General features: G+C 42.0%; 1 protein-coding gene across 1 annotated transcript; it reads right to left on the bottom strand.

Moving 5' to 3' along the window:
* Nucleotides 1–247: 247 nt before the first annotated feature.
* Nucleotides 248–9117, bottom strand: LOC138238295 (high affinity immunoglobulin gamma Fc receptor I-like). Its single transcript, XM_069188480.1, has 6 exons — nt 8883–9117; nt 8374–8652; nt 7852–8127; nt 4701–4979; nt 4179–4454; nt 248–1685 (listed from the first exon to the last, which is right to left on the bottom strand). Exons 2-6 carry the CDS (start codon nt 8429–8431, stop codon nt 1537–1539), a joined length of 1038 nt encoding a protein of 345 aa, XP_069044581.1. The 5' UTR covers nt 8432–8652; nt 8883–9117; the 3' UTR covers nt 248–1536.
* Nucleotides 9118–15894: the final 6777 nt, after the last annotated feature.

Genomic DNA, 15894 nt, shown 5'->3' on the forward strand with positions numbered 1-15894 from the left:
CCTTACTTTCCTCAAGTGTGACAGTGAGAGAAGTGAAACTTGAACTCTGACAGCAGAAAGCACTTTCTGTTGTGAGCTGTCTCTGATGTGACATCTGTCTCCCACCAGTGAACAGCATCAGGAACACAAATAATATCATATGTGAAACCTTCACTAGGAGGTAATATTTCTAGCATAAATTTAAAAAAGGGGTTTTAGCCATAAAGTACAATAACACAAGAGCAAGAGAGGAGCATTGAGGCTTAACAATGAGTAAATAATACCACTTTTATTTTGCAAATGAAGATTTTAAGAGTTTATGAAAAAAATATGTATCCGTTCTGATGCAGATTTGTGCAAATCCCTTAAAAGATAGATCCCAACAGTGGTCAATCATGAACTGAAACTAGTTTTAGATCTGAATAGTATTGGGAAAAATGACCTTTTCTGGATTCTAATAAGGAATTTGCTGGATAGGTTTAATCTTGGTGTAGAAATCTGTTACCTTTGTCCAGAATTGTTTCGTAAATCCCACCATACCATCCTATGAGATGGTACAACTCACAACTAAGAAAAGAAAAAACAGCCTGAACAACAAAATTCAGTAAACAGTACTTTTACAATGATTAGAAAATATTGTTTCATTGAAATTAGAGATTCTTTCATACTTTTCCCTTATCTGTACCATAGTTAGGTGAGACAGATCAGCCTCATATCTTACAGTAGTCTTTTCAGATTTAAAGCAAGGTTTCTTTAACTGGGTGAATACTACTACTAAGCAACAAGTAATAGGTTTGTGTTTTCTCTCTTCTTTTCAGCATGGAATAATCCTATTACTTGTTCCTTTGCAGACTACGCATGCTCACGCATCTACGCACCTGAACAACTATTACTAATACTTGTACTTAAAAAATATGTTATATAGCACCTTGAAAAGTAGTATTTCACAGTTCTTTTCAGCAACAAAATCAAACAAAAAGAAAATTTCCAACTAAAAAGAAGACACAGGGCTGGAGATTAGGACACAGGGCTGGAGATCAGGACACAGGGCTGGAGTGAAGGACACAGGGTTGGAGTGAAGGACTGGTAGGACCAGCAGAGCTGACAGTGGGCAGCCGCTGCACTAAACCCACAGCCAAAGAGCCGCCCAGCTGTGGAAAGTCAGAGGTTGGAGGACAGAGGTCAGGGCAGGACTGGAGTTCAGGACGCAGGCAAGCCACAGGAAAAGTCCAGGCAGGCAGGGAAACAGGAACAGACAGAAAACAAGGGACATATGCAGTAGGCAGACTGGGAATGGGAGGAAGGAAGGGAGAGCTCTGCTGGCAGGGGGTCCATCAGTATAGGGCAGTGCAGTGCAGGGCAGGGATGGAAAAGCAATGCCAGCTCGCGAAGGAGGAGCCGAACAGGAATGAAATAATCCGCAGCACCCAATGACAACAGACTTCTCATAGCATTGTAATGACTTATACAAAGATCTGGGATTGCCGGCCAGTAGTTAAAATGCACCAACTGATGCTGAGACAAGCAATCGTTAGCTGATCACATGCTTGACGCTTGTCAGCAGGTTGGTTGGTTGGTCTGGACAGGCTGCAGGGATCCGGTCTCACCCGAGGTCTGTGCTCTGCAGTGGAGCATCAGAACGGCACAGAGGGAGATCAGACACAGTGATCCTCCGCCTGCTAACCTGGCCACTGCCCACCAAGACACTGCAAGTAAACAGAGAGATAATAATAATAATAACTACCAAGTGGGATAAAGAAAAGGCTGATTCCCTGCTGAAAACTAGATTGGAGAAATGCAATATTTTGATGTTTTGGATGGTAAGCCTTCTTATGGTCTGAAAGCTCATGAGCTGAACCATTTTCTGGTTCTAAACATCCAAGTTGATCTGCCCTGATCATCTGTGTGAGTCCCTGCACCAAGGATTCCACACCCACATTGACCTGTTCTGATTGTCTGTGTGAGGCCCTGCACCAAGGATTCTTAAATCTAGCCAGGGACCTACAGAAGATGTGTCGAGAAAAATCAGATTGTCATTTGTTTTAAAAAAAAATTAAAACTGTCTTGAGAAGAATTTGTTGTCAATCTCTTTTTTTTGGAATGCTATGTCACAAGATTCCTCCATAGTCTTACCCCACAGCTCCCAGCATGATTTTATGCGGCTATAGGATATTATTGTCAGTGTTAACCATTAGATTCCATGATGTATTCCTTCTTGAGAAACAGGAGTTCTGTCACCTGAACCCTAAATAAACCTGGAAACAAATTATAATTTATTCAATCCTCATGAAAGGGAGAAAAAACTGTTCCTTCGTTATTCTGGTCATCACAGTGGAATGAAGGGCTGGCGGAATTGCAGAGGATAGTTTGACACAAGTTTTTGCAGCCTGAACACTGCGCTCCTTGCAGTCTTTTAACACTCACACTGACAGGAAGTCTGAGACACTTTGGGTTTTACTTCAGTTCTGCATCAGGAACTAAAGAACCAAGTAAACAACAGTTTTAAAGTAAACTGTTTGAAGCCACTTATGTGGTATAATTGAAAAAATAAGAATGTGAAAAGCAAGCGTGTTGCGTCTCAGGCTGATGAATGGAGATAGGCTGCAAAAATCTGTGATCAGAGCACCACTGCATCATCAATGCATTTCAGTTTGAAAATAAAAAAGAAATGCAACAGTGATATGTTACAATGAGAAAATGTAACAGTTTTTCCTGATCCTGATTTTTCATCCACAATTTGGAGATCATGCAGTTTGAGTTATCTCTCAGAAATAAAGTTGTAACACTCACTGGAAACTCGAATCTGGATGATGTCACTGTACTCTGAGTAATACTCCACTTGTCCTCTCGCTGCCCTGCACCTGTACTGGCCAGTTTGAGACACAGCAGCTGGAGAGAAGGTGAGAATGGAGCCGGTTGGCTCATTTCTCTCTGTCTGGCTCACAGGGTCTGTTTGTTCTGTACCAGAAAAACCTCCAGCTGTCAGGCTTTCCCTCAACCTGACAGTGTAGAGTCACTCTCTCTCCAGCACAAACCTCCCTCCATTTTGACTGCACGCTTAACCCTGCTCTCGGCCTGCCCCCTTAAACAACAGTGTTCAGTACAGTGTTATCATCCTCACAAAATGACCTTGTCACAGAAATAAAGTCCCATAGTCTGTACAATACAATCTGGAGTTTTAGGAATTTGTCAGAATCACAGAAAAAAGTCAGCTATTTGCATCTTGCAGCACAGAGTTCAACAGCCGAGCACTTTTAAAACACTCAGGTGAAAAATGGCCAGAAACGTATTTGATGAAAAAAGAAAAACTTTTGGCCAGCAGACTGCTTATTCTATAATTATTATTGTTTGAGTTTTTCTTTTTATTTTATCCTTGCTATATGCACATATACAATGATGATTTCACATGCTGTAATTTTTGTTTGGGATCAATTCACATTAATGCTACATTTCTGCATCTGCTTTCAGCCATATCACCCTGCAACTCACGACTGGCAGCCTCCCTGAAGCTAAGCAGGTGTGAGCCTGGTGAGTACCTGGATGGGAGACCTCCTGGGAAAAAGTAAGGTTGCTGCTGGAAGAGGTGTTAGTGGGGCCAGTAGGGGGTGCTCACCCTGTGGTCTGTGTGGGTCCTAATGCCCCAGTATAGTAACAGGGATGCTATACTGTGAACAGGTTCTGTCCTTTGGATGAGATGTAAAACCGAGGTCCTGACTCTCAGTGGCCATTAAAAATCACAGGGTGTTTCTTGAAAAGAGTAGGGGTGTAACCCTGGCATCATGGACAAATTTCCCATTGGCCCTTGCCCATCTTGGCCTCCTAATAATTCCCTTTCTCTGAACTGGCTACATTACTCTGCTCTCCACAGCTGGTGTGGGGTGAGTGTTCTGGCATATTATGGCTGCCGTTGCACCATCCAGGTGGGTGCTGCACCTTGGTGGTGGTGGAGGGGAGTGGAGTGTCCAGATATAAGTGTAAGAAATTATTATTATTATTATTATCAGTGAATCATGCACAACCCACACCATGTGTTTATCACGAATGTCTGCACAGTATTAGGAAACAGTAATACAAAGATTAATTAATAATTTAAAGGCAAAACAATCACATCAACAGTTAGCAAATTTCCACCAGACTATAATAATCAAACCCAGAACATTGTCAGTTTCACATGTGCATCACATCTGGGATCGGTTCACCTGTCACATGTAGCTCAGCAGGATCACTGGTCTTCCTCACTCCTCTCGCTCTCACTTCACACTTATACTCCCCAGAGTCCACAAGCTGGGCGGCAATAGTGTAGATGTGAGCCGACCCTGAAGATTCCACAATCTCCGGTCCTTTCCAGAAGTGATACTGGACAGCTGTGTGCTGTCTGCTCTCATGCAGCTGAGTCTGACAGTGCAGAGAGATGGTGTCTCCCTCCCACACAGCCTGCCAGGGCTGGACGGACAGTGAGGGCTTTGTGAAGAGCTCTGTAGGACAAGCACGCAAAATATAAAAACAGCATTTACACAACCATCGTAACAGAGCAAGGGGCACCCCCAGCATTTTCACTTATAGCTCTTAGCACTGTGCACTGGGCTTCATGATGGGTGTCTGCATCAATCCCCTTTGAAATAAAACAATTTGACAATTTGCAAGTGTGTTATTCTGATATTTAATATTTTAATGAAACTAATCTTTGATCACCACAAGTCATAATAATTGATTTTACTCACCCAACACTTGCAGGGTAAAGGGTTTGCTGGAATGTTGTTTTAGAGGGTCACTCGTCATCACAATGTAACATCCGTAGTCCCCGCTGTCAGACAGTGAGACTGAACTGATTCTGTATTGACTCTGGTTTCTATGAGATTCGTCCTGTTCTTCGTCCTTAAACCAGAAATAACTCCAGATCTTGGCATCCCCATTGACCTCACATTCCAAGGTAACAGTGTCCCCTTCAAGTATCTCACCACCTGGGGGGCTCGACTTCACTCTGGGCTCCCTATTATTGGCTGACATGAGATGTATGGATTAAAACACACCATCTATTCAGGAAGAAACACAAATCGCTTACATACTTTATTCTGTATACAGTAGCTGTAGTTGTTAATTTAGGTTTCTGTAGACTCTATGTCTAAAGGCAACAAATTCACCTTAACCACGTGCACAACAAAGTAGAATAAATGGTTCAGGTGGGTAGCTGCGTCAGCATGCGTAGGCTGCAAAGGAACAAGTAATAGGTTTATTACATGCTGAAAAAAAGAAGAAAGAGAACACAACGTTTCGGCCGTGGAGCCTTCTTCAGGTGTGAGAGAGACAGGGCAGTAGGCAAAGGTAAAGTAGCGGGAGAACAAAGGTTGAGAGGGAGGAGGAGTGAGAGGCGGGAGCAGGGGACAGAAAGAGAGGCCAATCAAGAGGTGTGAAGTCAGAATGGGTGCAGAGAGGTGTGAAATGAAACTTCCAATGAATGGAGAAAATTTAAAAGAACAGTAATCTGTCGTTAAGGGAAGGGAGAATGTGTGATCCTAGCTGCAGAATAATTTTAGTTTCGGTGGTCTTTCTGATGTATGAGTTCGGAAAACCGTCTTTGAGAACACAGACGGAGAGATTAGAGTGGTCGTGGCCGTCAGAGGTGAAATGAGAAACAATGGGTTTGGAGAGATCTTTAATCTTCACAGCCCTGACGTGTTCTCTGAAGCGGTCTCCGAGTCTCCTTCCTGTTTCCCCAATGTAGATGGCTGGGCATTTACTGCAAGAGATACAGTAAATAAGGTTGCTGGAGGTACAAGATGCTGTCTGGGTGATCCGGAATTGTCCTGAGGGGCCTTGAATGAGTGTGGTGGTGGCTGTGTACTTGCAGGTGATACAGCGAGCTCTTTTGCAAGGGAAAGTGCCTGGTGTGGATGGTTGCTGAGGGCGGTCAAGGGAGCTGTGAACAAGGAGGTTACGCAGATTAGGTGGTCGGCGATATGAGATGATAGGGCGATCAGAAAAGAGGGCCCCAATGGAGGGATCATCCTGTAGGATGGAAAAATTCTGGTTAATGGTCCTGGGGATAGGAAGTGTGTTAGGGTGGTAATGAAGCACCAAAGGAATGCGGTTGTTACGGCGGGAGTTCCTGATCGGGTTGATGGTCCGGGGGGTGTTTTTGGCTCGGGCAAGGGCCCTGTCAATCACACTGCTGGGGTATCCTCTGTTGATGAAAAATGAGTACATTTCGAGGGCTTGGTTTTCGAAGTCGATGTCGTCGCTGCATAATCGTCGTAACCTAAGGAACTGTGAAAAAGGAAGAGAGTTTTTAGTGTGGTTGGGGTGAAATGAGCTGTACAGGAGGTAGCTGTGTGAATCCGTGGGTTTGTAATAAACTGAAGTGGACAGTCGGGGGTAGTTGATAGACAAGTGGATGTCTAGAAACGGAAGAGTGGTGGAAGATATGTTAACCGTATATTTGAGGGACGGGTGGAAGTTGGTGAAATGGTGCAGGAAGAATTCAAGCTGATCGTTGGAGCATGTGGCGGCACCGACGCAGTCATCAATATATCGTTTGTAGAGGTCAGGGACATAGCCAGTGTAGGAAGCGAAGAAGCGTTCTTCTACCCAGCCGACAAAAATGTTGGCATAGCTGGGTCCCATTCTGGTGCCCATGGCAACTCCACTGACCTGTTGATAAAAAAGATTATTGAAAGAGAATGCGCTCAGTGTGAGGACCAATTCTGCAAGGCGTACCAGGGTGTGGGTGGGTGGATCAAGCACTGTGCGTTTGTCCAGCGTGTGCTTGAGGGCTGTAAGGCCGTCATTATGGGGAATGACAGTGTACAGAGATGTGATGTCCATGGTAAAAATGTGGCATTCGGTACCCTGAAATTGGAAATCATTGAAAAGTTGGAGCGCGTGGTTGGTGTCTTTGATGTATGAGGGAAGATCTTCAACCAGCGGTCTCATGAGGCTGTCGAGAAAGGCCGAGATGTAAGTAGTTGGACAGTTACATGCTGATACGATGGGGCGTCCAGGGGTGTCCGGTTTGTGGATTTTGGGGAGGAGGTAAAATTGAGATACCTGTGGGTGTTCCATGATGAGCCGGTTCGCCTCCTGGGGGAGCTCGTTGCTGCTGATAAGAAGGGAAATGGTGGATACCACTTCCTTTTGGTGGTCAGTGGTAGGGTCCTGTTGGAGAGGGAGGTAGGCAGAAGTGTCAGTTAGTTGTCTAGAGGCTTCAAAGATATATAGATCTTTACGCCACACCACAACAGCACCTCCTTTGTCCGCTGGTTTGATGACGATATCATCCCTGTTGCGGAGAGACTGGAGCGCCTGATTTTCTCCTTGGGTGAGGTTAGACCTATGTTTACTGGGTATAGAGAGTGCCTTGGGAGCTTGATTAGTGCATTGGTTGATGAAATAATCAACTGGTGGAAAACGGCCAGAGGAGGGAGTCCAACAGCTCTGTTTGGGATTAATGTTGTTAATGACATCAATAACCGGGTTGTTATCAGCTGCCTGTGAAGAGGAATTGTCGGCAAAATGTGCTCTGAGACGGATCCTGCGGTAAAAGCGGTTAAGGTCAACATTGGTCTGGGGGATGTCCAGCTTCCTGGGAACTGGTACAAAACTGAGCCCTTTGCTGAGGAGGGATCGCTCATCCTGTGAAAGGGAAAGGTCAGAAGGTATGGTGACAACAAGGTTAGGGTTGGTGAGGGTGTCCGGGGTGTTGATGGTTTTCTTCTGTAGAAGATGACTGAGTTTTTTGTCCTTCTCTGTAGTGAGAAACTGGTAGAGTTTAGAGTTGAGAGAGAAAGTTAAGAGTTGAGTTGAGAAAGTAGAATGAATGATTATTCAATAAATATTGGAGAAATATTTAAATTATCACATCTGGGATCGGTTCACCTGTCACATGTAGCTCAGCAGGATCGCTGGTCTTCCTCACTCCTCTCACTCTCACCTCACACTTATACTCCCCAGAGTCCACAAGCTGAGCGACAATAGTGTAGATGTGAGCTGACCCTGAAGAGCCCACAATCTCCGGTCCTTTCCAGAAGTGATACTGGACAGCTGTGTGCTGTCTGCTCTCATGCAGCTGAGTCTGACAGTGCAGAGAGATGGTCTCTCCCTCCCACACAGCCTGCCAGGGCTGGACGGACAGCGAGGGCTTTGTGAAGAGCTCTGTAGGACAAGCACACAAAATATAAAAACAGCATTTACACAACCATCGTAACAGAGCAAGGGGCACTCCCAGCATTTTCACTTATAGCTCTTAGCACTGTGCACTGGGCTTCATGATGGGTGTCTGCATCAATCCCCTTTGAAATAAAACAATTTGACAATTTGCAAGTGTGTTTTTCTGATATTTAATATTTTAATGAAACTAATCTTTGATCACCACAAGTCATAATAGTTGATTTTACTCACCCAACACTTGCAGGGTAAAGGGTTTGCTGGAATGTTGTTTTAGAGGGTCACTCGTCATCACAATGTAACATCTGTAGTCCCCGCTGTCAGACAGTGAGGCGGAACTGATTCTGTATTGACTCTGGTTTCTATGAGATTCGTCCTGTTCTTCGTCCTTAAACCAGAAATAACTCCAGATCTTGGCATCCCCATTGACCTCACATTCCAAGGTAACAGTGTCCCCTTCAAGTATCTCACCACCTGGGGGGCTCAACTTCACTCTGGGCTCCCTATTATTGGCTGAAATGAGATGTATGGATTAAAACACACCATCTATTCAGGAAGAAACACAAACCGCTTACATACTTTATTCTGTATACAGCAGCTGTAGTTGTTAATTTAGGTTTCTGTAGACTCTATGTCTAAAGGCAACAAATTCACCTTAACCACGTGCACAACAAAGTAGAATGAATGATTATTCAATAAATATTGGAGAAATATTTAAATTATCACATCTGGGATCGGTTCACCTGTCACATGTAGCTCAGCAGGATCGCTGGTCTTCCTCACTCCTCTCGCTCTCACTTCACACTTATACTCCCCAGAGTCCACAAGCTGGGCGACAATAGTGTAGATGTGAGCCGACCCTGAAGAGCCCACAATCTCCGGTCCTTTCCAGAAGTGATACTGGACAGCTGTGTGCTGTCTGCTCTCATGCAGCTGAGTCTGACAGTGCAGAGAGATGGTGTCTCCCTCCCACACAGCCTGCTAGGGCTGGACGGACAGCGAGGGCTTTGTGAAGAGCTCTGTAGGACAAGCACACAAAATATAAAAACAGCATTTACACAACCATCTTAACAGAGCAAGGGGCACTCCCAGCATTTTCACTTATAGCTCTTAGGACTGTGCACTGGGCTTCATGATGGGTGTCTGCATCAATCCCCTTTGAAATAAAACAATTTGACAATTTGCAAGTGTGTTTTTCTGATATTTAATATTTTAATGAAACTAATCTTTGATCACCACAAGTCATAATAGTTGATTTTACTCACCCAACACTTGCAGGGTAAAGGGTTTGCTGGAATGTTGTTTTAGAGGGTCACTCGTCATCACAATGTAACATCTGTAGTCCCCGCTGTCAGACAGTGAGGCTGAACTGATTTTGTATTGACTCTGGTTTCTATGAGATTCGTCCTGTTCTTCGTCCTTAAACCAGAAATAACTCCAGATCTTGGCATCCCCATTGACCTCACATTCCAAGGTAACAGTGTCCCCTTCAAGTATCTCACCACCTGGGGGGCTCAACTTCACTCTGGGCTCCCTATTATTGGCTGACATGAGATGTATGGATTAAAACACACCATCTATTCAGGAAGAAACACAAATCGCTTACATACTTTATTCTGTATACAGTAGCTGTAGTTGTTAATTTAGGTTTCTGTAGACTCTATGTCTAAAGGCAACAAATTCACCTTAACCACGTGCACAACAAAGTAGAATGAATGATTATTCAATAAATATTGGAGAAATATAGAACTGTCATAACAATAATAATAATAATAATAATAATAATAATAATAATAATAATAATAATAATAATAATAATGAACTATATATTAGTGAATTCAAGCACTGTTACCCATTCAGAATTTACAGTATTGTTACTGAATATGCTATTTTATTCTAAATCCAACTGATTAAGCTAATGCACAACATGCACAAGTGCAGATACTGTCAGCTATTTTTCTTTAATTCCAGTTGTTTGAAAATGTTTTCAAAACTCAGTTTAATACTTGTCAACTTGTCTAACTCAGCAGCTAAGGTTTCTATGACCGTCAGGCGGATTTCCTGTTAAGGTTTTGGATCGCAGGTAGAGCAGTCATGATCAGTTAATCAGGTCGACGGTGAATTAAGTACATTTTAAGGTGCGGTCTCCATTTTCCTCACTCACTCACCTCGGACACTCAAAACCCAAGTGGTACAGCTGACAAGAACTGAAAGACAAAAGTAAAGAAAAATAAATATTCCCTCGCCTTCCTCAGAGTATGGAGGCATGAGAATAACATTTTTTTGCTTTTTCTTTTAGGTTCTATAGAACTGATTATACTTTTAGGTTCCTCCAGGCAAGTTCAGCAGCTAGAGCATATATAATACTGCATTATTTCTAAATATCCTTTGAAGCTATGAGTCAGTATTAAAAAGCACCATTAATTGTATTTGCATTTTGAAATAAATTCTGATATGGAAGGGGAATTAATTTTTCTTCTTTGGGTTTGTTTTAGAAAATCACTGAAATCTTGCCCCTTTCCCTCTGAATTGCACACACACAGTCTGAAGGTACAATACAGTACCTGCCTGCCTGTTTTACAAAGCATTTTCTGCACGTATGTTGATATCACTGATTGAGCAGTCAAATACAAGGGAAGGACAGGGGTAGCTACTAAACTGGCCAATATAACCAATATAGAAACTATAGAATTGAAAATTAAAATGCTCTAGAAACGTTCATATTCTGCCTGACCAATACACAAAACCATATAACCAACAAAGAAACCTATTTAACCTATACAGACTCTTTAGAATCTATGTAGAAACATATATATTCTGTTTAACCAATATAGAAAACTAGGATACATTATATAGAAACCTGTAAAGATCTTCTCTAAGGAGTTATTCTGGCCTTTGGCGGAGTAGCTGGTTTGACACTGGGGAAATGGTACTGTAACTGAAACTGCAGTACAGCCTTGACCAACGTTAGATCTCGCTGCAACGAGTCGCGTTTCTCAAAGAAGTAAATCGACTATAGGAGCTCCCGGTTTGATAGTGTGAATCCGGATGACCTCGCTCATTGGAGAAACTTTTTTTGCGACAGATATTCTGGTTCTAGTACGGGTCTATCCGGTCTACAGTAAAAGCGTTTTTTTTTTTAGATTTGCTTGCTCTTGCTCTACGTTTCTTTATCAGGACCTTCCAAAAAAACGTTCTTTTTTTCTTCGTCGCGGTTTGCACTACGTGAGGCTTCAATGCAATAAAACTAACCTGGACTTTCGTAAAGCAGGAATTACAACTCTCTGCTTCACTTTCCTCCTCCTGTCACTGCTTTCAGTATGACGGGCTTTATACCGACTCATAGCAAACGGACTGATTATTTAACCGTGTGCGTTCCCTCTGAGCGAACGACACTTCTACTTTTCGAGCGCTTTTGACTTTCTGAAAGCACCTCTCCGGGAATTATCTTAATTTCTTAATACTTTGGCTGAATTTCTCTGACAAAAAAAAATCACATTACAATTACAATTACAATCACATTACGTATTCTGAAACAGTGCTTTAAAACTATCAGCAGGTTGGAATTGAACCAGCTATAGAACATCGGCACAATTTTCATTTGATTTGCTTAAATGAATCCCGAAGCTGAAATCAACAACCTTTTCCCGCTATTCAGTGTTTTTTGTTGACCTCAAGAGTTGGGTTGCTTTCCCCAACGATTTATCAAGATAAAAATGTGCAGAAAAAGATTCGTTTAGGTATAAGGTGTATGTTTATTTTTGTTGAAAAACAGACAATTTAAGTGTGTTTTTTAATAACATCTAAGAAAATCTTTCTGAGTGATATCTACAAAGTTTATCTGGCATTTATTGCCGACAAAGAATGCTAGCAAGTATGTTTATGTTATAATGTTATATACTTTACAACATCTGTTTATTACAATGCACCAGAGTGCACCTATGCTAAAAGGTTTAAATGAGTTAGCATGCGTCTCTAAAATGAGTTTGTCGCTTCTATTTCTAAAGGCTATTAGAAGTAACACAGAGTTTGATTACAACTTTAAGAACAAATTTCCTGTCATATTCACACAACTGCTCAAAAGTACTTTAGCGGTAGTTTGATATGCATTTCTTCCTCAATACCTTACGCGGACAGCACAGGGCTTAGTGATGACATTGTCTGTTTGACAACGAGGGTGCTCATTGATTTCTGTCTTTGCTTATCTGATTCACAGCTCCTATGGTTTTATCTGCATAGTCTCTGTTTATTTCCATTTTTTTAGATTCAATGGGTAATCTTTTTTGTCTCACAATTTTTTTTTCTCTGCAAAAGTTTGAGAATTTATTTATCTACTGTATTGTGCAGTTTTAAGCCATTTCAGAAGTGATTCCCTGACCTACCTTTGTTCAGTGAGAGCTCAAACCAATTTCATTTTTAGTTTTTGGGAATTTAAGGACATACACATTGCTATATAGCATTACAATACAACACACCCATTCTAGCAAAGCAAGTACTTTTCTAGCTATTAATAAACGTTATTTGTTAATAAATGTGATTACTTTATTGATGAATACTCTATTAAATATATAACATTTTTCTTGACATATTGTATAGCTGTCTGCTTAGATTCAATATCTTTCCATTCCTACAATGTCATATTAGATTAATTTTAATTTTCTACTGCACTATAATTAGAAATATCTTTGCTCCTCCTCGTTGTTCTCACTATGTTGACAGAATATTATTGTTGTTGCAATGATATTCCAAATTTCTTTAAGCAGCATGTACTGTACCTCTTGTTGATCTGGTCTTCCTCTGAATGTTGAACTGGTAGATTTTGTCAGTCAACAGGCTTTGAAATAATATTATGGAATCATTGTACTTACTAATCGAGATGATGGCTTTTGAGAAATGCATCTTTTCTTCAAAAAACAGGTGGTCATATCTGCTGTGTAGCAGATATTTTGCTCTGGCGTCTCTCTTTTGTTGTTAAATAGTTCTTTAGAAACGAACCATCATACTGCGTTTTATGTCTTTCTGATACTTTCTTGTCTGATCGTTACCACTGTCTTGACTGCCTCTTTAGTTTGTGTGTAAAACTCCCGTGAGCTTCTGCTGTACCAGAAATATTCCCCTCGTCCACTGTCCTCAGCAGGTTAACCGAAGTCAAGTATGTTTCGCAGGTCTCTTTCTGCCTGTAGGTTGGAGCATTTGAAACACGATGCACTAAATATAGGTACGTTTTTTTTACGAGATGTGAAACTCTAGAGACTTCGTCTTCTTTGACCACATGTCACGGGTCGGAAGGGACGAACCATGGAATGGGAGGAGAGCGAAATAGACCCTATGTGTAGCGGCGAGACGGGGGTTAGCCCAGGCTCAGCTGTTCAGGAAATGCCGTATAGAAACCTATGCCCTCAGGTAGCGGATGTGGGGCGACCTGGTGCTAGGCCTCAGGACATCCGAGGCCTGACAGACTGTGTCAGTACTGTGTCAATAAAACAGACAGACTGTGATCAATACTGCTCCAGCAGTTGTCTACCTTTTTAATATCTTGCATTATATATGTAATAATATTACCCCGTGTAAGCTACAGTGTGCTTAAATCAAATACAGTAAATCTGAATGTGGAAGTACACCGCAAAATGCAGGAGAAACATGTAATTTGAAGGGAGAGGAAGTAATATTTGTGTGCACAGATATGAATGTAAAGAGATAGGGTAATGCCAAACAAAAGGAAGACGAATTCCAGGATGGCACACAGCCTGTTACACAGTTTGTACATTGTTGGCTTGCCGTTTACTATTACCAACAATAACAGTCTTACTATCAATCAAGTCACCGTAAATGTATTCCGATCAATGTTTCCATAACAGGCCAAAACAACTATTTACAGTACGTGTTTCTGCAGTTTCACATCAAGAATACCATCATTTGGAAAGCCGTGTCGATACTATACGGAAGCGCATTGCTGCCACCAAGGGAAAAAAAACTCGCCCTTATCTTTATCTCGTAATTACGAGATACCGAATTATAGTAATTCTCACTTCCTTTATGTGATCACGCGATAGGACAATCGTCATATACTACCTATATCAAGTAGGTACCTGCGTCAGGCTGCAAAGGAGCAAGTTAAAGGTTTATTCCATGCTGAAAAGAGAACAAATAGAAACACAACGTTTCGGACATGAAGCCAAAACGTTGTGTTTCTTTTCTTCTCTTCTCAGCATGGAATAAACCTTTAACTTGTTCCTTTAATATCTATATCGCTACGTGCAGACTTCCAGTTTTAAGCAGCGGAAGTGATTGCACGTATAAGTGTTCATAACGGAACCATCATTTCTTTGATCTCTAAATCCCACAGAACTGGTCCTCATTGCAAGATTGCATTATGACTAAACCCCAGTCGAAAGTAAATCTGTACAAATTCTGTAGCACTGGAGATTGACACAATCATTAAGCTAAAAGGTCCAGACAGGTTCACGGTAGTTTCCATATCCATTCAGTGCACAACATAACAGGTTGTACATACACTGACGTAAGCATTGCTATCTCATAATTACGAGATAATTTTCGAGACAAAGGGGCGATTTTTTTCCCTTGGTAGCAGCAATGCGCTTCCATACAGCGACAAGCCGTTTTGATCTTCCTGAAAGGAAAAAAAAGTCTGTTCTCCAGGGCTTGTACAGCGCTGGCTTTTCTGCCCTTTAAACTTTCCAGATGCTCACTGCATCACGCTGACCTCATCAGATCCTCAAGTGAAGAAGCCTGGAGACTCTGTGCCGGTGTCCTGTAAGATCTCTGGATACTCCATCATCAGCGATCACACACACTGGGTTCGTCAGCCTTCTGGAAGTAAAATGGAATGGATCTGGGCTAACAGTCTCACAGTTTACAAAGAATCCCTTAAGAGTTGGTTCTCCATGACCAGAGACACCTCCAGCAACACCGTGTTTTTACAGGGGAACAGACTGAGGACTGAGGACACAGCTGTATATTACTGTGCGAGAGAGCGACCACACACTGACGTGAGGCAGCGACAAGCCTGTGCTAAAAACACTGGTGCAGGGAGTATAGAGCAGCTCATGGAGAATTTCTAGACAAAGTGAGGTGGGCTGTACAGCTGTACAGTATGCACAAGCAGCTTGTTTCCCTGCATGTCTCAGAAACAGTAAATTTGCCCATTCTGAATCCCCAATTTGTGATAATCATTGTTCATATTCTACCTTGAAAAGGTTTTATTCTGTCTTAAAAATTTCATGATCAGCAAAGCATTTTATCAGCCATTTTTTTTTACTGGACTCTTGTGAACCTTGAGCTACTTCCGTGAAAGATCCCAGCCTTAGACTGCAGGCTCAGGAAATCCTTCTCATATGACAACTCAACTCAAACTTAGAATTACAGCACTACGGTTTACCATCACCAGAGACACCTCCAGCAGCACAGTGTTTTTACAGGGGAACAGCCTGACTACTGAGGACACAGCTGTGTATTACTGTGCGAGAGACTCACAGTGAAGCAGCGACAAGCCTGTACAAAAACTAGCTGTGTACAAAATCTTAAAGCTACTGGAAATCATTGCGAATCCAATTTTGCAAACACAAAGGCGCAAAAGTGCTATTTTTCCTTATGTGTTTAAGAAGTCTTATTTTCAAAATATCTGTTACTTCTGGATATGTCTAAGAGAACCATGTAATGACTTCAGGTGCTTCATCAGTTATAAATTTAAACATTTTAAGAAACCGAGCTGTTGAAAATAAAGCGAGAGAGAAG

This window comes from Lepisosteus oculatus, chromosome 4 (assembly GCF_040954835.1).
Source record: "Lepisosteus oculatus isolate fLepOcu1 chromosome 4, fLepOcu1.hap2, whole genome shotgun sequence".
Lineage (NCBI taxonomy): Eukaryota > Metazoa > Chordata > Actinopteri > Semionotiformes > Lepisosteidae > Lepisosteus > Lepisosteus oculatus.